Source organism: Pelodiscus sinensis, chromosome 1 (assembly GCF_049634645.1).
Source record: "Pelodiscus sinensis isolate JC-2024 chromosome 1, ASM4963464v1, whole genome shotgun sequence".
NCBI classification, from domain to species: domain Eukaryota; kingdom Metazoa; phylum Chordata; order Testudines; family Trionychidae; genus Pelodiscus; species Pelodiscus sinensis.
The window spans coordinates 112,059,708-112,082,844 of NC_134711.1; the positions used below are offsets into that span (position 1 = coordinate 112,059,708).

Consider the following 23,137-nt stretch of genomic DNA (forward strand, 5'->3'; position numbering starts at 1 on the left):
TTTAAAATCTCTCAGCTTTTTCAGGAAAAGGTCTCATGGCCCATCCTTATCTGTATGGAGAGAGATTAAAGCAGGCATGTCCAAAGTCCGGCCCGCGGGCCAAATGCGGCCCGCGGTCGGATTTAATACGGCCCCCCGCTTCTCCCGGCTCCCCGGTGCTTTTTTTAACTGGCGCGCTCAGCGCGCCGCTTCGGGCCGCCGCCGCGGTCCCAAACCCTGCCCCTGCACTCCGCTTTGGGGCTGAGAGTGCAGGGACAGCCCCCGCTTCCTCCCCCTCTCCTGGCTCCCCGGCGCTCCTCTGACTGGTGCCTCTTCTGGCCGCGCCGCCGCCGTCCATGGCGGCCACTGCGGTCCTAAAGTCCTCCATGTAGGGCACGTCCGCAGCCCCGCTCCCCCGCTTGGCTACGGGTTCGCCCTGCCCCCGGGCCGCCGTGAGGCCAGCGTGCCCTGCGCTCTCCACCCGCCTCTGACTCTGCAAGCCCTCTACCTTGGGGCTGAGAGTGCAGGGACGGACTCCGCAGCTGCTGAGATCAGGGACGGACTCCGCAACTGCTCAAGCTCAGTATCTGTGATTGGCCCTGCGCACTGTCAGCTTCCTGGCGGGCTCAGGCACGTGGAGCTGCGAACATTAGAGACTTCGCCACAAACAGCCACAAAGGCAAGAGAATTCTTGTTGGGCAGTGTATTAGTGCAGTGTATTACTTGGGCAGTGTATTAAACCTCTGGCACTGCGCTCACATGATCCCTTCCCCTTCTGGTCAATTTAAAAAAATGGCGACTGTAAATAAGAGAAGGAAAGTTGACAGTGAGGGCCGCCGCTTCCAGGACAGGTGGAAAGTGGAATATTTCTTCACTGAAATAGAGAATCACTGTGTTTGTCTGATATGCCAAGAGACTGTGGCTGTTTATAAGGAATTTAATGTCAAGAGACACTACGAGTCGAGACATAGCACATACGACAAGCTTACAGGGCACGACCGCAGTGAAAAGTTGAAGCAACTTGAAGCTATTTTAAGGTCACAACAGAAATTTTTCATAAGAGCCCGTGAGTCAAATGAAAATGCCACAAGGGCGAGCTATGAGGTAGCAACGTTAATTGCTAAAAATTGCAAATCTTTTGCTGAGGGTGACTTTATCAAAGAATGCGTTATGAAAATGGTTGAGAATATCTGTCCCGAGAAGAAGCAAGAGTTTGCCAACATTTGCCTGGCTCGTAACACTGTAGCACGGAGAATTGAAGAGATTTCATCAGATATTAAGAGACAGTTGACATCCAAAGGAGTGGATTTTGACTTCTTTTCAATAGCCTGTAATGAAAGCACGGACCTATCTGACACAGCTCAGTTGCTGATTTTTATGAGAGGGGTGGACGATGAAATGAATGTGACTGAAGAGCTACTTGACCTCCAGAGCCTTACGGACCAAACAAGAGGAAAAGATTTATTTGTTTCTCTTAGTTCCGCCATAGATGACATGAAACTGCCTTGGAACAAAGTTACTGGGATTATTACTGATGGGGCACCTGCCATGGTTGGTGAACGAAGTGGATTATCAACCCTAATCTGTAACAAGGTGATCGAAGAAGGAGGCAAAGCTATTAAACTCCATTGTATCATTCATCAACAAGTTCTCTGTGCTAAACATCTCAAATATGATCATGTTATGAAACCGGTGCTAAAGACTATTAATTTTATTCGCTCTAAAGCCCTGTGCCACCGCCAGTTTAAACAGTTTCTACTGGACATCCAGGCTGAATACGAAGATGTTTTATATCACAACGATGTAAGATGGCTCAGTCGGGGGTCTGCACTGCAGTGTTTCTACTCTCTCAGAAAGGAAATCGGAGAATTCTTGGAAACAAAGGGACAACCAATGCGAGAACTATCTGATCCTATTTGGTTGGCTGATTTGGGGTTTCTAGTTGACATAACAAAGCATCTGAATGTACTGAACACGAGTCTTCAGGGGAAAGATGCAGCGGTGAACCAGCTTTATTCACACCTCAAAGCCTTTGGGACAACTTTTCATAAGGCAGTTGTCACAAACACAGCCCAATACCATACATTTTTCAGTGTTGCAGGAAATAATGAACAGTTTTCCACAGGACAATATCAGTGCGCAAACGAGCAGGTATGCAGCAGACATCGCATCTCTGGCTGGGGAGTTTAAACGGCGCTTTCAGGACTTTGCAGCTATTGAAAAGGAGATCGGCCTTTTCTCCTCTCCATTCTCTGTTGACCCCGAGGATGCTCCAGATCAGCTGCAGCTCGAGCTCATTGAGCTGCATTGTGACAGCGAGTTACACAGTCGTAACCAACAGCTCTCTCTTGTGAACTTTTACCGCCAACTGGATAAGAGCCGGTTTCAAGAGATTCGAACATTGGCTAAGAAAATGCTGAGCTTGTTTGGCTCAACATATATGTGTGAGAAGACATTCTCTGCTATGAACTTTAACAAGAACCGTGTGAGGACAAGACTAAGTGACTCTCACCTGCGTGACATTTTGCGCATCAAAACCACTGCCTTTGAACCAGACCTAGCCTATGTACTGCAGTCCAGATCTCAGTTTCACCCTTCACATTAGTGTAGGCAAGTTTTTTTTTCAATTGAGATGAATACATTGTAAAATCTCAGTTAATGTCAGTTGGTCTAAATCAGTTATAAATATATTTGGACACAACATGTATAGTTGGTGTTATGTCGTTTGCCGTTTGCAATAAACTTTGCATAAAATAGTTAATTTGCATTTAATTTTAATGGTTCAAAGAATGTCAGGCAAAATGGTCGGCCCTCACGCATGTTCACTTCATCAAATCTGGCCCTCTTTGAAAAAAGTTTGGACACCCCTGGATTAAAGCAATCTATGGATGTAGGCACACCTCAACATAGGGGCTCATTTGTGGCTTCTCCCTCACAGCACTAATTCTGCATCGTGACTCCCCTCCCCTTAGTTTGAGAGGAGTAGCTCATAGGTCCCTTCCTTTCAATAGGGGCAGCAACGTGAGCTTTTCCCTCCTCCTGCAGCAGCAGTAAAAGCACCACTTATTTTGATAGCAGCAGGAGCAACACAGACCTTTTCAAGAGCTGGGGCACTCCCACAGTATTTATCCCAGTAGGCTTGATGTATCACTGGGGTTGTGGGGATTGCTATTTTTCACCTAATTTGCTCTTTGAGAAGTGGTAGAGGAGAACTTCCCTCAAACATATGGTCTAGAAGTTAACATCCCGTTGTAGAGGGTAGCTCACGGCTCTGAGCTATTGTGTCAACCTCTCTGCAGACTCCAGCCCTGCATCTATACTCCAGGCCTGAAACTCAGTTTGCCATTTTGTAGATCATCCACTTTTTAGGATACTTAGGATACGTCTACACTGCAGAGTTTTTGTGCAAAAACAGCTGGTTTTGTGCAAAAACTCGCAGAGCATCCACACTTACAAGCACGTTTTTGCACAAGAAAAATTACAGTAGATCATCAGAAGACAGGCTTTTTGTGCAAGCGTTATTCCTCTTTCTATGAGGAATAAGCCTTTTTGTGCAAGAGCTCTTGAGCAAAGAGGCGTGTGTGGATGGACAACAGGGGTTTCTTGCGTAAGAAACCCCTATCGGAAAAAGCACAGATGCTCTGATGGCCATTCCGTGAATGGCCATCAGAGCTTTCTTGTGCAATAGCATTCATGACAGTGTGGATGCTTTCTTGCAGAAAAGCATATCTCTTGTGCAAAAGCAAATCGCAGTGTGGACGCACTCTTGCGCAGGAACTTTTTGCAGAAGATCTCTTCCCCAAAAAGTTCCACAAAAAGTTCTAGTGCAAGAAGCCTGCAGTGTAGACGTAGCCCCTATGTTGATGGTTTCAACATCAGTTCTTCACTATACACAAATTTATGACCAGTTTTGCAATGTTTGGGAATTTTCTTCATACTCCAGCTCCCGGATTAATTTCATTTTTCAGTAAACTTAGTTTTAATCTTTAGAAAAATAAGTTTCTACTGATTGTGGAGAAAAGCTTGAAAATGCGATCCAACCCAGAAGGCAAATTAATAATAATAATAATTAATAATATGAATGTTCATTATTTTTGAAAACCTTAAGCCTAGTTTATGATTTCTGGTGCCTTGACTCATGATTATTTTTTTTTTTATGCCTAGAGTTGATAATACTATATCTGTAAAAGGAGTGGTGGGGAAGGGAGGAGGAAGGAAAAGAAAAGAAACTGCTGTCGGGATTAATATTTCCTTCTCATTAATTACAGCAGTTATGTTTCAGAGTTCCAGGAGAGAACAAGTGCTTTTTTGCTGACAGCTGGCTTGCTATTAAAAGGTTTTTCAGCTGGCAGTTACTTTACATGCTCATGATATATGGAAATAAGGTTAAATCCCTCCATTTTGAAACATTTTAAATGAAATGACGTAACTTAGGAAATGAAAAAGCAGTGACTGGCAAGAGTTCCTTTTGCTTCATGTCCAAAATACTAATGAAAGTTTTGGAGATGCAAAGATAAGGCCTGATCCTGAGAGGTACTAAGCTTAGACAGGTCTTTGTGACAATGCTTGGTCTGTTTTGTATATCATAGAAATCTTCCCTCAGCTACAGATTTTTGTCATTTCTCAGGATCAGGCCTATGCCCCACTTTTGCACAATAAAAACATTCCTATTGACTCTACTGTCCTTTATTTTAAAAATCCCCAACACTCTGGTATTTTCAGCTTTTTTTTAAAATCCTTTCTTGAGTTGTTATCCTCCCTTCATCCCTGCCCCCACTCCAAAAACAAAACAACCCCCCATCTACCACCACCACCACCACTGAACTTGTGTGGTGAAAAGGAAAATTTAGGTTGCCTATCGATATAGTTTTCTTAAGGAAATGGTGGAGTTTCATGTTTTTGGGACATTGAAAGTGGACTAGTCATTGCCTTGGAAAATACACTATAAGGAAAAATCCTGCATTGGCAAATGGATTTGTCCAATAGTCATGCACCATTAGGACCTGATCCAAAGCCCACAGTTAAAGAGATGGCAAGATTTTAGCAAACTAACTCTGTTGTGGAATGAAATTTTAATGTATCTCCCCAGTGGAAGCAGGCATAAAGATGCCATGGAAAGGAATGTGGTGTAAATACTTAAACAGATAAAGGTGCAATTGCTGCTGATACCCTAAATTTTCCTTCAGCTTCTCTTCTTCTTTTGTTGTCTTGTAGAATACAGCTCCTTTCCAAGTTACTGTCCGAGATGACAACTGCATTGTAGTGTCGTTGGAGGAGTCTGATGTAGTGAGCTCATCCTCTGTGTATGTTGTGAAGATAACTGGTGAATCCAAGAACTACTTTTTCCAGTTTGAAGAATTCAACAGCACTTTACCTTCCCCTGTGGTTTTTAATGCCACCTACCATGGCCTTTATTACATAGTGACTTTGTTGGTGGTAAATTCCAATGTGGTTTCCAAGCCAGTGAGATCTATCACTGTATTAACCAGTAAGTAGCAACTTGTTCAGTTTTTCTCTTTCTTTATTGTGTGTCATTCCAAGGATTTCTTTTTTCAGAGGCTGACCTACATTGAAAAGTTGGTGATTGTGGAAAGGATTAGGAGCAAAAGCACCAAAGTTGTGGGTGGCAGGCTGAGGGCAGATGTCGAGCGAACCTAGGCTACCCAGCTCCTAGAAAGGTTGGAAAGAGGCACCCCCAGTTTCATCTGGGGTACTTATTCCCTAAGTAGGTGGGTCAGGGAATCTCCTCTCAAGGATGGAAAGAAGCGATGGACCATTACCAGGACCTCAGGTGTGTATACATTTTCTCTGAAAATTTGCTAAAAATATGTTGATGAAAATTCCTCACCTTATATGGGTATATATACACCAGAGTGCCCAAGCTATGGTCTGAGACCTCAAAAGTACTCACTTGGTGATCCAGTGAGAGCTGTCTGGACATGTCATCCCGGATCTTCTCCTTAGCAGTTGCGCTGCATTTGCCCCTGAGTGGGAGGTGTGGGGCTCTGTGCAGTTGTGACTGGAAAGGCAGGTGGTCACTAAAACGATCTCACCCAACTGGGGCATCCCAAAAGTTTTTGGAGCTCAGATCAGCTTTTAGTAATCCCTCTTTTAATAGGTGAGCTTATTAGGATTCATCTTTCGGAACTAGGGAGAGAGGCCTGATTGCATTTAGTCCATCCTCCTGTCACGAGAGTACTGAAGCTTCTTATTGAATTTCTAGTGCTGGGCCCTGTCATAATTCTAACATGGCTTACAATCACCTAGACTGAAACCAGATTTTATAGCTTAAAATGATTTCCTAATTTGAGAGGCTTGTTCTTTGTAAAGACTCCAAAGGGAAAACATAGTTAGCCATTTATGATTAATTGGGTCTTTGATGTACGTCTGGACATTAGACTCATTCAAAAGCCAGCTTTCTATGATGAATTGTTGCCATGGCAACAGACAGCCTTTTTTTTTTTTTTTTTTTTTTTTTTTTTACTGTTTAAACTGGGCCGATTAAGACCTGGCTTACGCAGGAGGGAGCGAGGGAGCTTTTGGATAAAGAGTACCTTTTGGGGTCAGATGACAAATTGAAATAAATGTATAATTACCCATATATATTCAATTATAAACCTGTTCATTCATAAGTCGCCCCCAAGTTAAAATAAATGGTAAAAATCACGATTACCTGTTCATAAGCCATCTCCATATCGGTGGTTTGCAAACTTCTGGTTCCAGCTCAACAGTGTAAACCTCTGGTATGTCAGGATGTTTTGTTTACCTGGAGTCCTCTGCAGGCACGGAGCCTCTCAGCTCCTATTGGCTGTTGTTCACCATTCCTAGCCAATGAGAGCAGCGGGAAGCAGCATGGGCCAAGGGATGTGCTGGCCGCCACTTCCCACCGCTCCTGTTGAATGCAGCGATCCATTCATAAGCCAATCCCTGCTTAAAATTGAGTAAATGTGTTATGTTTGGCATCTGGCTCTAGAACTTTAAGACTCTGTAGGTACACTACTGCTGGTGTAATCAAACAGCGTATTCAGTTATAAGTTCCACAAAGTATGTCAGATGAACTTTATTTGAGTTGCCATTTTAGGGGATGCCAGATTTGTGGTTGCCCAGGCACCATCCCACCAAGAGGGGATGGGCAAAGGTGACAGTTGCCCAAGGGCTTGGCGATTCAAAGGGGCCCAGGGCTCCTGGCCACTGCTACTGTGGCAATAGAGGCTGCCAGAGACCAAGCCCTTTAAATCACTGCCAGGGCATTGTGTTGCATGCATTGTACAGCTCTGAGGGTTGCGGGAAGGGGGTGCCATGGTCCAGGTGGCACTGAGGCCGGCTGCCCCCAACACCTTCCACCCAAGACACATGTCTTCTGGGGGCATGGAGCTGCCCCCAACCTTGCCCAGGGGCCCATGGAAGATGTCAGTCCCCCGCCTCATGCAACCTTAGTTCTTTCCCCTTCCAAGTCCATCCTATACACTCAGTGAGGCAGGAGTGTGGAATAAATAGTGTACGTTCATGTAATTAAAGATGCAAAAAAGGGCTGAGTTAAGGTTCCCCAAGCATTCTGGCATTTCCTAACTTCTGAGTGCTTGCTTGCAGCCTTACTAATGTCCTTTGAGTGTAATTTTTAAAATGAGATTTTCTAGTTTTTTTTTTTTAAGGAAAATGTTAAAACCAAATTTGGTTATGTACATCTGTAACACCTCAGCATGCGCCTTTCTCAGGGGTGGAGTCCTGAGCCTTCAGCACCACAGAACAGACCGCTACCACCTGAAAGACAAGACTGGCTACATTAGCTGGGTGCCAGCGGGAGCAGACTATTATTTCCCAATGGAGGCTAACCCATTGGCACTTGATGCAGGGGACAGCTGAAGGTGATGAGAGTCCAGCCCAGCTTCTTACTCTCCACTGCGAGGAGTAGGGAGAGCTCCTGCTCTGTATAGTGCCCCAGAGAGAGTGATAGACTGCTAGGGCCCCATGCTGTGTGTAGGATGTGGTTGGTATAAAGCCTAGGCTAGCTTTCTTTCTTTCCCCCTACTTAGGGGTGCTCCAGACCCAGATGGTATCCTCAGCTCAGGTATCCTCAGATCGGGTTGGAGCACCGACCAATAGGTCTGTGTGCTAGATCCTCAGAGGGATACCAGCACTCCTCCCAGCCCATCTCTCTGCAGCTGCTCTGGCAGTTGCATAATACTGCTGTGTAAATCACTGAATTCTGAAAAAAATTTGTGGGGAGGAATGGTTTTGGGTTGTCCCCAATAAGAAGTTTTTTAAAGTGTTCAGTGAATTGGGGGGAGAGTGTCATTTTTTAAATCATTTCCATTTCATATATTTTATCAACATAAAATTAATTAAATGATGGGAAGTTTAAAAACAAAAAGTTGTTTTCATTCAAAATAGCTAACGGATTTGATTTCTTTAGGATTTTTTGTTTGGTTGGTTGGTTGGGGGTTTTTTTTGGTAGAGGCAGGGGGATCAGACCGGCTGAAACAAGTCAGGAAAAATTATGTGAATTTGAAAATTGTTTCAGTGTTGCCAAATCTGTCTTGCTTGCTTAGAAAACAAATTCAGAAGGTTCCCTCATCTCCCACCCCCAAAATACTATTTACGGTACAGAGTCTGCTGGTGGTAGTAATTTGGAACAGACATAAGTCTGAACTTACAATATTTAGTAAACACTAAACAGAATAACCCGGGATGACATACAGACATATCTGTAGCGTGAGGATATTTCTTCTGGAGAAAGTTAAAGGTCTGCTCTAAACAATGCAAGTGTAAGAGCTTCTCCAAGAAAAGGTGTCAAAAATTCATAATGGAAAGCGTATGCTAACTAACTATATGAGTTACTGGTAGTTCCTCCTATATCATAGTCTTCTCTAGAAAGATTCTCAATTTAGAACAGGGATGTGTCAATGAAAGTATATTTGATCAGAAAAAAATCTGATAATTTGGCAACCAGTAAGGTAATTAGGATAGATTCATGTTTTCCACGTGCCATCTAGTTTCTGTCTGTTAAATATCATTGGATTAATGTGGCCATGTGAAAAATAGATTTACTTAATCTTTTTTTTGTTTGTGGTACATTTATGACTTTAAGAAGTGACATGCTGCTGCCAGGATCTGGGAAGAAATTCATCTTGATGCAACTCCACGGATTTCTCTCAAATTACACCAGCGATGAACTGGCCCCATCTGTTGGGCTGCCGTGAGATAAATCAAGCTCCGTGGCCTATGATGCTTGACTCTGAGATAAATGATGTTGACTGCAATAGGTCCCAAGGCTGTTCTTAAATATTTAACAGTTCTTCTGGGCCTACTGATATGTGAGGAAATGTCTGTGAAGTAGCACCACATGCTATCGTTTTTCATCTCAGTCCTGTGCTAAGGCAACAAAAAGCAGAGTATGGGGAAGGTGGCTTTTCTGCTTAGGGTCCCACAGAAAAGCTCTCTATTGGGAGCGCTCTGCTTTCTAATACAATATTCCTATGAGCTGATTTTCTTTCCCTATTTCAGTTCCTCCTTTGGTGGTGTTTTTTCAGCAGGTGGACAAAAAGGAAAAAAAAAGTAGTATCTCTTCCTAGGGTTAAAATCTCACAGCTCTGAAGTCTGACAGAATTGTTGCTCCTTTCTTCAAAAGGCTTCTGTCTAGGAAGAGATTGTTCGGGGGGAAAAGATGTCAGAATAATTTTTCCTACCACGTATCTGTGTCGTCTTTAGCTTGGACCTTCTCTGAGAGATAAAATGGGGTTTGTTTTCAAGGAGGAAGTAGTTTCATTATCTGGCAGTACTACTTGCTCCAGTAAAAATGTTGGGTTGGGTGTCAAAGTTTGAGGCTAGTAAAAAGGAACAGTTTGTCAGTTTCACTTGCAGTGAGTATGTTCACATATCCCTAGTTAAAATACTTTCAGGACTTTCTCTCTGCTCATCAAAATTCCATAAAACATAGAGCTTCTGGATGCCTTTAGCATCCTGTATGCGGGTATTGTGTGGAGGCTGTAGTAGAACTATACCTATTGTTAAAGCTGAACTTTCAGTCTTAGATTTAGTGAACTGAGTAGATCCAATCTGTTGCCAGTCAATTCCGGATTGTGATTTCATAAGAGTGAGCAGAACTGGCTGCCATCTGCCCTTACATGGAAGACCTGCAAGACAGGATGAGGTATGGGTGATAAGAAGATGGCACTCTTCTTCAGTGCTGATCCAATGTCCAATATGGTGTTGGACTCTTTATTTCTGAAGAAGAGGTAAAACTTGAGGTCCTGACCACCAGTCATGAAAACCAGAAGTGAAGATGTAGTATAAGTATATATCTAGGATTCTGGGCTGGCTTGTGCAGTGTGTGCCACAGCATATTCTCTGGTGCTTTTAGTCATGCTAACTAGATTAAGCTAATCACTAGAGAGAGGCTTACCAGAGGTGTCATCACATTTTGGTTTCTGTGTTGACATGTGCGAAGTCTCAGTTATATAGCAGTTTTGGAAACAATCAAGAAAGTAACCCTAAAAAAGTGAGCAAAACCCCTCAACCCTGTCTCACCCTTTTTCAATCAGGAGACTTGATCAGGAGATTGTAAATCCCATGATATTCACTAAATTTTATTCTGAGATGGCCTTGCTAGGCTGAGTTACATCAGTGCTGCCTAGTTTTTTGACTTCGTATTGACTTTGCTTTGTTATGGGGTTAATCCCAATGAGGGAACAAGGATTACACATTTAAAGGAGTAGAGTTTAGAAGACAGCAATCTGCAAAGTTACCATGTGGCTCTCTGAAAGGTTAAAAAAAACCAATTTGTATTTCAATTGGGAAATTGAATCAAGACACATGGTAACATTAAGAACAGCTCAGGTTGACATTTGTTTGGCCCTGTAACTAGAAAATTAGGGTTGTAAAATATCTTAGTTTTTCAAAAGCCACTGACAGCTCATGGGAACACTTCAAAAATATTCTAAATAGAGAGAATTCCGCTCATAGAACTTTCTCTTTTTTCCCCACTTCTACTCCCTACTAGAGTGTGGGAACTGGTTAATATTTGAGTGTTCAAGTAGCTGCTGTAGGAAATGGCACTATTTATTCAATAGGTGCCATTCTTCCCTCCAGAGCATCACAGAATCTGTGCCTTGGGGAAGAGGAGTTGGGTGCTGTGTCTCAGATGAAAGGTAAAACGTAATCCCTACATCAGTGGCACTTTTTGAAAGAATTAGGGTGGTGTTAAGCATGGAGACCCCAATTTTGATATGATCTCTTATCTCTTAGTTGATATTTCTGCTTAAGTTCTCCGTCAGTTGCTGTGGTGGTTTTTTACTACCTATCCTAAACCTTTAGGCTGTGTCTACACTGGGCCACTTATTCCGGAAAATCAGCCGCTTTTCCGGAATAAGCTGCGAGCTGTCTACACTAGCCCTTGAATTTCCGGAAAAGCAATGATGCTCTACTGTACAAAATCAGCCGCTATTCTGGAAAAACTATTCTGCTCCCGCTCGGGCATAAGTCCTTATTCCGGAACACTGTTCCGGAAAAGGGCCAGTGTAGACAGCCCAGTAGTCTTTTCCGGAAAAGCGCGTCTACATTGGCCATAGACGCTTTTCCGGAAAAAGGGCTTTTCCGGAAAAGCAGCCTGCCAGTGTAGACGCTCCTTTTCCAGAAAAACTGAAAACGGAATAGTATTCCGTTTTAAGCATTTCCGGAAATTCATGCCAGTGTAGACACAGCCTTAGTGTGAAGTACCTGCATGTGTGAAATAGGTGCTTCATTTCACCCCAAAGATGGCTTCATTTTTGTGATGGAATACAAAGGAGCTGCTATCCTGATTGGGGCATACAGGCAATAACAGTATACAAATGAATAATAATAAACAGAAACATGTGCCTGTGTGCCGTTTCTTTGTGTCAGTAGCCCCGTTGATTTCATACGGCACTACTTATGTGCCAAATTACACTGCATATGAGACTGTGTCAGCAGTATGGTGGCCATGCATTGTAAAAATGCTTTTGGCTGCTTCTTTATGAAAGTCAGTATATAAATGGTAGACACTGTTATTTATTTTTGGGTGCAACACATAAGGCCCATAATTCCCCAGACCATTTCTACCAAGCATGCCTAATAATTCATCCACCTTAGCATGGCAATCCATAATGAATTCAGAAAGTAGGGCATGCTGCTTTATGAATATTTTAAAAAGGAAATTTGATGGGAGGGTGAAGGTAATTTTCAATGTACTGTTTTTCTCTTGGATTGCAACAGCCATATAAAACTTAAATGTCTCCAATCTGTCCCAATCACATTTGTGGAGGATTTAGCATCTGAAATTGTTTAGATTTATGCAAAGGACATTTGCAACTTCTGTTATTCTCACTAGCTGTTTGCATAATGCAGGAAACATTAAATACAAAAGGGCAAGGAAGTCCAGAAGAAATGATTAAGTTAAAATTTCAATGGACAAGAAGAGAAATTGGTCGCTATGGGAGCAGCAGGTCCTCAGGCCTACAGAAGAAATACAACTGTGTGCATCTAAAATGCAAGCGGGTTATATACAATTAAGATATGCGTGTAGGTCCTTTTCCTGCAAATTGCTCTTGTTGGTCAAAAAAGTGAAAGGACACTGTGTGAATATACTTATTAAATCTTATTGAAAAGGGACGCTGGTATCATCTGTGTGCAAGGGTAGATTTTAGCACTCAAAAATTTATTTTTATGCCATTCAGGAGGGCTTGCAAATAAAACCTTAAAATGTATAGAAACTACTATGTTTTTAAAAACAAGAAATGCAAATGAATACATAGGGTGAGACAAACTGTCTTAGAACAGGGGTTCCCAAACTTTTTGACACAGGGACCAGTAAATCCATTCATGAACTTTTAGAGGACCGGTAATGTTCATTTGCATATTTGCATATTCATTAATCAAAGGATGAATAGTCAAATAAGTTGTTTCTGGTCCTCCCAAAACCCCCAGTGTCAGCTTTAGTAAAGCTTTTGATATGGTCACCCACAATATTCTTGCCAGCAAGTTAAGGAATATGGATTGGATAAATGGACTGTAAGACAGACAGACAAAGCTGGTAAGACCAGGGTTTCCCAAACATTTTACTTTAGTTGGAACCCTTTTTTTTCAGTACTGCTTTTTGCAGCCCCAAAATATAAACACAAAAAACAAACTGAGAAAATACCAGACATATAACATGTCTGGTATTTTCTCATTAGGTAAGTTGTATTATTACTAGATGTATCAGTTTGTAGTTTCGAACTGCCTGGCTGGCAAATGTGCTCAGGCTGCATGAGTGTGTCTACCAGCCAGACAGTTCGCAACTACTCGAGGGTGTGTGTGTGGGGGGGGGGGAACAATAGAATCCCTGGGCTGGACAAACTCATGCTTTGTGCTTTGCGGGGGGGGGGGGGGGCAAGAGGGAACGGGGGCAGCGCCCCAAGATCTACATATGGCCGGGTCAGTCCCACTCCCCGCAGGCCGATTCATTCCTCCCCCCTGCTCCACCTCTGGCCAGTCCCACTTCCCCCAACCCCCTCCCAGGCAGCCAGTTCTCTCCCGCTTCTCCTCCCAATCTCCCTTGGCCAGCCCCGCTGCCCGCTTCCAGCGCTCCTTCCTGCGGCCGCTTCTCTCTCCCCCCCCCCCCACCCCGCAATCTTCCCCGGCCAGCTCCCTGCCCCCAACCTCGCACCCCCCGGCAGTCCTGCTTTCACCGGCCTCCCAGTCTCCCCAGCCTGCCCCGATTCCCCCATCCAGTGCTGCTTCCAGTGGCCAGCTCTCCCCTCCTCCTTACCCCAGAATCCCCTGGTACCTGCACCTTCTCGTAGCCCTGCACCCTCCTGGTGCCTTCCCCTTCCCTTACTGCCCCTGCTCCCTTTGCCCTCTTTTTCCCTAATACCCACCCCCTCACCACTCTCTGCCTCATTCCCCTCCTGCCCCTCTGTGCCCTCACACATGACTTGCTCCATCCTGGCCTTCCTCATGCCCACCCCTTCTTTCAAGCCTTCTCCCAGCACCTCCTCCTCCAGCCCCCAATGCCCTTCCCCTCTCCACTCCTGTCCCAGCATCACCTTGTCCCCCCTCCCACTGACACCTCCCCTCCTGCCCTTTCCCTCGTTGTCTGCACTTGGCCCCCTGGCATTTGTCTCTCTCTCCTGCACCTTGTCCCTTGGAGCCTTCCCCTCCCGCTACCACCGCCGCCGCCCAAGCCCGTTCCCTACCTTCTGCCTTCCACATTGCGGCCCCGGAGGCTGGCCCCGGAAGCAGCGTGGCCCTGCCACGTGCCTCCGAAGAGTTTTAAAATCCCGGGCCATGACATCACATCACACTCGGGCATCCTCCCCGCCCATGTTCAACGCCGCACATGGGCGGCAGCATCAGGTGGTGAGGAGGAGTCGCGCACGGCGGGGATGCTCTAGGGGCGGGGTGGGAGGACACGCGGGGGGCTGGCACAGGGGGCCCAGGGCTCGGGACTGCTCCAGGCGGAGCTGGGGGAGAGACCTAGCTCCACATATTGGTGGAGCAGGGACCCCGGCTCTGTAACTCGCCGGCACTTCCGGGTTCAGGAGTGCGGGACCCAAACTGGCCTAAGGCCGGCCCTGCTGGCAGCCACCAGCCATGCTGAGGCCCGGTATTTTTTTTTTCCCGCGGCCCATAGTTTGGGAAACACTGTCTTAGAACATTCCTTTGAAATGTTGGAAACTCAAACACTCTTGCTAATATAACTCTGTTTTAGGTATTTCTTAAAGGTCATTGAAGCAAATGGAAAGATTGGGTGCTAGATTGGACCCTAAATGCTGAGAGCAGGAAAGTGAAACTGACCAGTCGCTAATTTCATTCTCCACATAATGTGATACATTAAATGCATATTATGGAAAGGAAACTATTTATACATATTCATTAAACTTAATAGCCTGGTCTCAGAGGCGTAGCCTCTTAGTCTGTATCTGCAAAAACAATGAGGAGTCCTGTGGCACCTTAAAGACTCACAGATTTATTTGGGTATAAGCTATCCTGGGTAAAAAACACTTTGTCAAATGCGTGCTTATGCCCCAATAAATCTGTTAGTCTTCAAGGTGTTACAGGACACCTCATTTTTTAATATCGTAGGGAGCTGCTTATAACCCAAGTTATGTGAAATTAAAAACAGAACATGATTTTTATCTATAGAGCATCCCTGTAATTTCAAAAAGTGCCAGAGGGAATAAGATGATGGAAGATTCTCTAAATTCAGTTTTCTCACTCATATTATTGTGCTAACATCATCCCTAAGCCAAAGAGAAAGGAAAAGGTAACTGGGTCGTAACAGCAGGAAAGGCAATCCACAGCATCTTTTACTTAATTCAATCATAGCCTAACTAAATCTAAACATCAGGAACCAAAATAATTTGAAATAAAATGAATACAACTTCCACCCTTTATTTAATTTGTCCTAGGTCCGGGAGGAAGTAACTGGATAATTTAATCACTAACTTAGAAAGTTGCAGTAATTATTACAATAATAAGGAAGGCCAAAATCTGAATGAGATAATGGAAGAGCCCAAGGCAGACCCATGATAGTAAAAGATGACTTTCAGCAAAGAGTTGTACTATTTAGACATTGATATTTTAAGTGTAAGAGCTCTTTTATGCACCCTCTGGTCATGTGGATAACAAGATCAGCCATTTATTACAGTTGAAGGGATGGGAATAGACTCAGCAAAAAGAAGATGGAAGGCTTTGAGTTCTGTTTTTGCCGTTATCTATTTCAGGGCTATTAAATCAGGAGTTGTCAGCAATGTTTTTCACAGACTGCATCCATTATAATATGTGTTGGTATTTGTGAATCTTGGAGAGTCAGTTTGACTAAGTACTAGGCATTAAAATGTATAGATGTTTAGCTGCAGTAGCTAATGCTGTTTGGTGTAGAAAATAGTCTCATCACATGGGATTTTCACTCTGTTTTCCAAGAAGGTCAGTATTCCCTGATTCCAACGAGGACAGAAATGCCAAACTTACTGCCTGCTTTCTAGAATTTTGGAACTTCTGCCTCCTGTCCCAGTTGAATCATGAAGTCAAAGACCACCTCAAACAAGAAATGATCACATTCTCTCAAACACTGAGAGAGAAATCAGGAAAGCCATCTGTAAATCATGCAAGAAGTGGAAACAACGATTTTAAAAAAAAAAAACCTCTTTTGACAGCCAACAAAGTCACCCCACAGAACACCACCTCTAGGACAAACAATGACACCAGTACTCGCTATATGACATCATTATCAAGATGCACCTAAGTGAAATTGAATTATCTGTATTCTCATAGGGACTGAACTTTTGCCTTACCACTGAACCTAGTACCATTCTAATATGTCGAGTGCTAAAATAATTCTTCTAGCAACTCCACCTCAAAGAATTCTTTCACAGCAATCATGACACCACTCAGAATTATCATGTTCCTACCTACAATCATAAGAAAAAAGAATCATCTGACTGAATACCACACAGTGGACAAAACCACACTCTTGATCATTACATTAATTGCTTTCAGAGAAGAAGTGACTGAAATCCTTAACAAACATCCCATCTACCACAATATCTCAACTGATGAAGGGACAGCTATACAGTCAGGGCTCGTCTAGACTACCCTGAAGTTTCAAAAGAGGATATGAAAATTCTGTGGGAATTTGCATATCTTCTTCCGATCTCACTTTTGGAAAGTGAAAGTAGTCGGGGTGCGGTTTTTTTGGCTACCCCCCTTTTTTGAAAAGCCACGTAAGCCTCATTTTTTGAGGAAGAGCGGCTTTTTTAAAAGGGGGGGAGGGATTGCTGAAAATACTGTGTCCCAACTACTTTCACTTTCGAAAGCTCCCCTTTTGAAAATGAGATCGGAAGAAGAAACTTCAGGGTAATCTAGACATAGCCTCATTGAAATATAACAGCCAGATAGTGATGAAACCAACAGACAAAAAGGGCACTATTTTAGTCCTCAACTGTAATGATTATGTAAACAAGACAAATCAACCACTCTGACACCACCTGCTATGAAGAAATCAGAGAAGACCCCCCCCACACACACACACACACCTCTCCACAACCCACAATTTATCGATTAATTTCAGGATAACATAAAATTCTTCCCCAAACAACTCCGAGAAAACTCATCCCTCACAAATCTATGTTAGGGACTTTGTACATGATTCCTAAGATACAAGGGAAAACAAGCAGACCCATCATATCTGGTCACAGAATGCTATGCAGGGATATTATGATTCATAGAAACTGTCCAAAAACACCATGCAAAGGGCCAGATTCCTCCAAGACACTTTACTTCTCTCTCCGAACACCATCCTTGTTACTGTTATTGTCACTTCCATACACACCAACATCCTTCACACTGCCACAAATATTCACAAGACAATGAACAAACCTCAGGTATCCATCCCAAACACATCAACAAACTCATTCATTTCATCCTCATCCATAACAATTTTACATTGAACAATTTTATATTCAACCCAACAAACATTTTGCCCAAACCACGGGAAGCCCCTGGATACAAGGTTGGCTCCTCAAAATGCCAAGAGGCGTACAGATAGTTCGGATTAGGCTTCTAATCCAAACTATCTAGTCCGTGCCGCGTGTAGCCGCGCGGCACGGGGTTCGCACTAGCCGGCTTTTAAAAATGGCGGCGCCGGCTTTATGCTAATGAAGCCCGGGAAATTCAAATCCCGGGCTTCATTAGCAAGTTCGGTATGCATACATTACCCCCCTAGTTCGAACTAGCGGGGTAGTGTAGACATACCCCTATAGACTAGCTCTGCAGTCTTTGACTATCATTTAATATCTATGTGCCTTAGTAAAATAGACATTATACTTTTTTCTTCAACCCTTTACCTTTTCTGTTTAAATGGTAAGTGCTGTAGGGAAGTAAATAGCTCTTACTAGTGTTCTCTATAGGGCCTGGACAATGGGTCCCTCATCCCAGTTAGGTCTTCTAGGTGCTGCTGTAGTACAAATAACAAAAATTGGTATTTAACATCTGGTATTTTTCAGTCTGTGTCCAACAAGCATTGGAGAGCTAATAAAGCCTAGATCATAATTATGAAAGCGAAGAAGCAATTACTGAGAACAGTGCGTGTTAAGTGAATTATTAAAATGTTTGTGTGGAAAAACCAAAAATGTTATTCATTGATTGGATGTCTTCCCAGTGGCTAGATATGTGTTGCTGACTCTCACATTATGAAAGCATATTGGAAAGTCTGTTCCTAGGAGAGATGTAAAATCTTGTTTAAAATGTTAACCAGTTAAATTCTATGTTTAACTGGTTAACCAGCCTGCTTCATTGTTCCGCAGGCAGGGTGGGAGCATTACCCACCCACGCCCAAGCAGCCCCTTGTATGCAGCGCAGCATGATGGACTGCTTGGGCCTGGATGGGCAGAGCCCACTACACTGGGCTACAGTCAGGGGACTGCTATTGCCTTGCTGGACTGGAGCAGCCCCTGCCTACAGCACGCCATGAGCAGGGGGCTTCTCCATTCTGGCTGGGCGTTGGTTAACCGTTTACCCCAGTAAGCATGCCTGTAAGGCAATGATTACCACATAACTGGTTAACCATTTACATCCCTAGTTCCTAGCTGAGAAACCTATGAGGCCACAGACTGATTTTACGGGTAACGGAAAATGGAACAAAATGGTGGCTCCAATATTATGAACATTGTACCATATTCTCATCTGATATAAACTGACATCATTGTTGTGCAAGACCCAAAGAGTTGCATTTCAATGAACAGTAAACATAGCACAAGTGAGTTATTGGCCAGCAATCTTCCTCTTCAATTAATGGAACTCTGCTGATTCATGGACAGTGGTTGAGAATCTGGGCTCGTTTTTCTTACTTGATAACAAGATTAGACAAAAGACAGGCCGGTGGTTAGGATACTCATTGGAACTTGAAAGACAAGGGTTCAATTGTGTGCTCCGCCACACACCTGTGACCTTGAGCAAGTCACTGAAGTTCTCTGTGACTCCATTCCCCATCTGTAAAACAGGAGTGATAACACATCTCCATTCCACAGGAGGCTAGGGATGATAAACACATTGAAGATCATGAGTGTGGCTCCCGTCACTGAGATATTACTGTGATAGGGGCCATGTAAGTACCTAAAATAGAAAAAAAGCAAGAACTTTATAAAAATGGATGTATTTTTTTTAATTCTAAAAGAAAGTCTTATGATTCCTGCTTTGCACTGATATCCTTTCGCTGTAGTGATGGGAGTAAGCTGAAAAGTTCAGATCCACATCAATCTTCTGAGCACCCCGAAGTAAAGCAGTGTGGTTTCTTTTTTGACAAACTTTTTCCAGTGAAAAAATGTAGGTTCAGCAATACTAAAACATTTTTCAATTTGACATTTTCAAGGTGACATTTTTAATTTTTTTTCTCCGTTCTGAACAACTTTTCCTTCTAAAATGTTTTGTAATTTTATTTATAAAAACGTAAAAAAATAAAAATGCTCAAAATATTAATGAAGCATTTAATTTTAGATTAAATGAAAGGTTTCATTTGAACCAAAACAAATATTTTTTCCAACTTTTTAATTTGCTGAGAACTAAAAATTGTCATTTCTGGTTTGACTTAAGCCAATGTTTTTCAATTTTTTAAAAAAATTTTCCGTGAACTGAAAAATCTCCTATTCATCCTGCTCTATCCCCACATTGTTGTGGGTTTGGGTTTGGTTTGGTTTGTTCACAGTCAGGGACAATCTTTTTTTTCTGAAGACAAGTGGTAAGGATTAAATTCCCTCCTGTTTAGAGAGCCAGCTGCAGACTGTGCACCACTTTAACTCCCTCTTAAACTTCACATTAAGGTCCTGAGCTGGGATACCAGTGCTGCACAGGCTTCCTGCTGAGACTCTCCATAGGGGCACATTTTATCCTCATAAAGAAATAGCCTTTGTGGACAGAGAATGAGCTGGGGACTTGTGAATTGAAATTGTAGCCTTAGTGAAGTCAATGCTGTCTTTGCCATTGACTTCATCAAGGCCAGGATTCCAACAAATATGTCTAATAATTTCTATACCATATGGAAGTGGATAATTTGGTTTCTTAGGGGCTTAAAATTGGGTGGAAGCCTGTCTCTCTCTTTTTGGCCTAATAATCAATGTTCCCTTCTTCCCCTTTTCTTCTTGTTTTTGAATGTCTTTTAGAACCTCTTCCCATAAGCAGCGTTTCGATCTATGACTACAAGCCATCTCCAGAAACGGGAGTGTTGTTTGAAATTCACTATCCAGAAAAATACAATGTTTTCACCAGAGTAAACATAAGCTATTGGGAAGGCAGAGATTATAGAACAATGTTATACAAAGGTAGGAAGAAGGAAAAAACCTATTGAAAACAATGTAAATTTAAATATCTACCATCTATTATTCCTTTCTTTTGTGCTGTTGAATCTACAGGGAAATAAAAAAGGCATTCCAAGTGAGGTGTAAATTTAACATAATTAACAGTTCTTATGATTTAGATTTCTGTTACAATGACCAATTCAAATAGCTTATTTGTTAAACAGAGGTTAATAGCCTCTCGGTAGTTGAGATGACCCCTCATATTCCCAATTCCTGTTATAGCTCTAAAATCCATAGAGAAAGGAATGTTATCCTCAGTACTGGCCCATGAACACTGTGGATGGGATGGAATTTTTCCTTTCAAGCTGAAGTCAGTTGGACATGGGCTACCTAATTTAATGCATTTCAAAATAAACATGGTCATTGGAGTCCAAAACATGTTTTAACATTTTCTTTTTGAGTTTTGTCAGAAAGGAGGAGAGCTATGATTAGTTTAATGAACTCATGGAGAGATGTAGGGTGAATTTCTGGTCACACTGATGTCAATGGATTTCAGGAAAGCCAGGATTTCATCCCACTTGCCCTGGACCAGAGATTAGTTGAACAGTTAACTGTGGAAGTTACTAATGTTATGAATTGTAACATCGGAATGATTTATTGGCTCAGAACAGCTTAAAACGAAATAACAGGTGACGGATAGAGACACAAAGTCTCAGAGGGTAGTAGCCATGTTAGTCTGTATCTGCAGCCTGACTCTGTACTTCTGGTTCCAAATGAGTGTGAGGTTGACTGGTCAGTTTGTAATTTTGAGGTTCTGCTCTATAGCACAGCTCAGGAAATTATATGCTCATGACAGAGCACATAAACACTTCCTCAGGTTTCAAATGGAAAAATGTTCTTGATTTTCTCTCTTCACCTGTAGGGTAAGGTGGGGGTCTGTACCCACAATCCATAACAGAGCTAGGTCTGGTTCTGTGATATGAGAATGCTTGGTAGCAACAATTACAGTTGCTGCAAAACAGTTTCCATTCTAACATTTTTGGCTGTACTCATTCATAAGTTTCTGAACTATTCACATTTCGGAGTGAAATTTTTCAGCCTTAGTCTTTCTTCCCAAAAAGGAAATACGCCTTTGAAAAAGTGCCATTTCAAGGAATGTATTGGAAAAAAAGTTGTTTCTTTTGAGTTTACACCCAATTTGCAGAATGATCTGCAGTTTTACCCCAAAACTATTTTGGGTTGGGGAAAACATCACACCAAATATTCTATGGCAATATGATGACAATGAATCAGATAATATTCTACCTTCAGTTATATCCCTAATTTAAACCAATGTAAGAGGTTAACCAGTGATCCCCAGAGGTTAAACTCTTCATAGGGCTGGGAGCCATGTAACAGATTTTTTTTTATTGGTTATATGGTTAGTATTTGTATTCCCTTTTTACATCCTTGGTTTAAATCTGAAGGAATTCCCACTGAAGTCAGTAGTATAGCTGAAAGTAGAATTTTATCAATAGGACACATTCATTTGCATCTAATATTCTGAGAATAACTCTGAATGGTTGACAAATGGATGTAGATATATAAGCAGTCCCCAAAAGATTTATACTGTAGATACCTTGTTTGCTCAGAATTGCACAATAGCCAGCAGAGTTGCCCCAACAACTAAATGCATAATCATTGCATAAGAGATACCGTGCAATGCAGTTCCAACGGGTAGGGAAAGGAGTGAAATCAACATTATTTTGTCTCCCTCAACCGGGTTGATGTAATGACTGCAATGTTCCTACTGCTCAAAATAAATAAATTAAATGTACCCTGGCTTTTTATTTGAGGCAGGCATTAATCAGCCACAAAGTTGCCCTTCCTTCCTAATTCTTCCCACTCCCACAGGCATTAATGTTAGAAATTAACCCAGATCTCAGCATTACAAACTGGTCCCATGTCTGCTATGTGTGCTATGAAAGTTGTCCATTGATAATCTTATCTTGAACATGACGACTTAGTTCACTACAAGACCAGGAAACCCTTGTATGCAGTAATTATAGGGATTTGGAAGCTTCCTTTTTAAAAACCAGTTCTTCTTTGATATGCTAATGTCCTGTTGGACAGGTTAACAGTTGTAATTATCTTTCACAGGAAAATTGTTCATGTTTGTTTCGCTGCTTTGAGCATCCAGGTACCTTTGACAGTCAGGAGAAAACATTGGCAAACTCAATTATTGGAACTTTATCACTTAACAGGGCTAATCTATGTTAAACATCAAAAACATTGTTTAAAGTGTGCCACTGTGTTATCTGAAAGTGAACATTTGATGTATGTCAGGTTGTTGTTTTTTGGTTTGTTTGCCCTTTTACAGATTTCTTTAAAGGCAAAACAGTTTTCAATCACTGGCTGCCAGGAATATGCTACAGCAACATCACATTTCAGTTGGTGTCGGAAGCAACATTCAACAAAAGCACACTAGTGGAATATAGCGGTGTCAGGCATGAACCCAAACTGCACAGAACAGGTGAAGAAAACATTTATAAATATATATGCCAGTGTGCCAGTGACAGCATGTCTATAGGCAACACAGTGCCAGGCATAATATCTTTGTTTCCATTATAAATATTTGTTTATAAAAAGTACTTATTGTCTAAAACAAGAGATTCTAGGTTTTCTCTCCAGGAGTAGGAAGCGATTTGCCAGTGATTACAAATTACCACACCACTCTTTTCAAAGCAGAATATATGTATTTAAGGATAAATGAATGGAGATAACCTGTACAATAGACAACAAAAGGACCTAAACATATCAGAAATTGACCATCAGTCCTATGGGGCCTTAGCAGGCCAAAGTCCTTCCAACCTTTCAGAAAAGGTTGGAGC

The 23,137-nt window shown here is 42.4% G+C and overlaps 1 protein-coding gene and 1 long non-coding RNA gene across 4 annotated transcripts in view; one reads left to right on the top strand and one right to left on the bottom strand.

Moving 5' to 3' along the window:
- Nucleotides 1–6,758, bottom strand: part of LOC112546962 (uncharacterized) — a 91,629-nt gene extending 84,871 nt beyond the window's left edge. For both annotated transcript variants that reach the window (XR_012895835.1, XR_003090698.2), the window contains exon 1: nucleotides 6,653–6,758. This is a non-coding gene — a long non-coding RNA (uncharacterized LOC112546962). The remainder of the gene's footprint in view (nucleotides 1–6,652) is intronic.
- Nucleotides 1–23,137, top strand: part of PTPRO (protein tyrosine phosphatase receptor type O) — a 227,356-nt gene that overhangs the window by 124,896 nt on the left and 79,323 nt on the right. For both annotated transcript variants that reach the window (XM_006130258.2, XM_006130259.2), the window contains exons 2-4: nucleotides 5,194–5,467; nucleotides 20,133–20,291; nucleotides 22,627–22,779. In XM_006130258.2, the coding sequence (XP_006130320.2) occupies nucleotides 5,194–5,467; nucleotides 20,133–20,291; nucleotides 22,627–22,779 (586 nt within the window). The remainder of the gene's footprint in view (nucleotides 1–5,193; nucleotides 5,468–20,132; nucleotides 20,292–22,626; nucleotides 22,780–23,137) is intronic.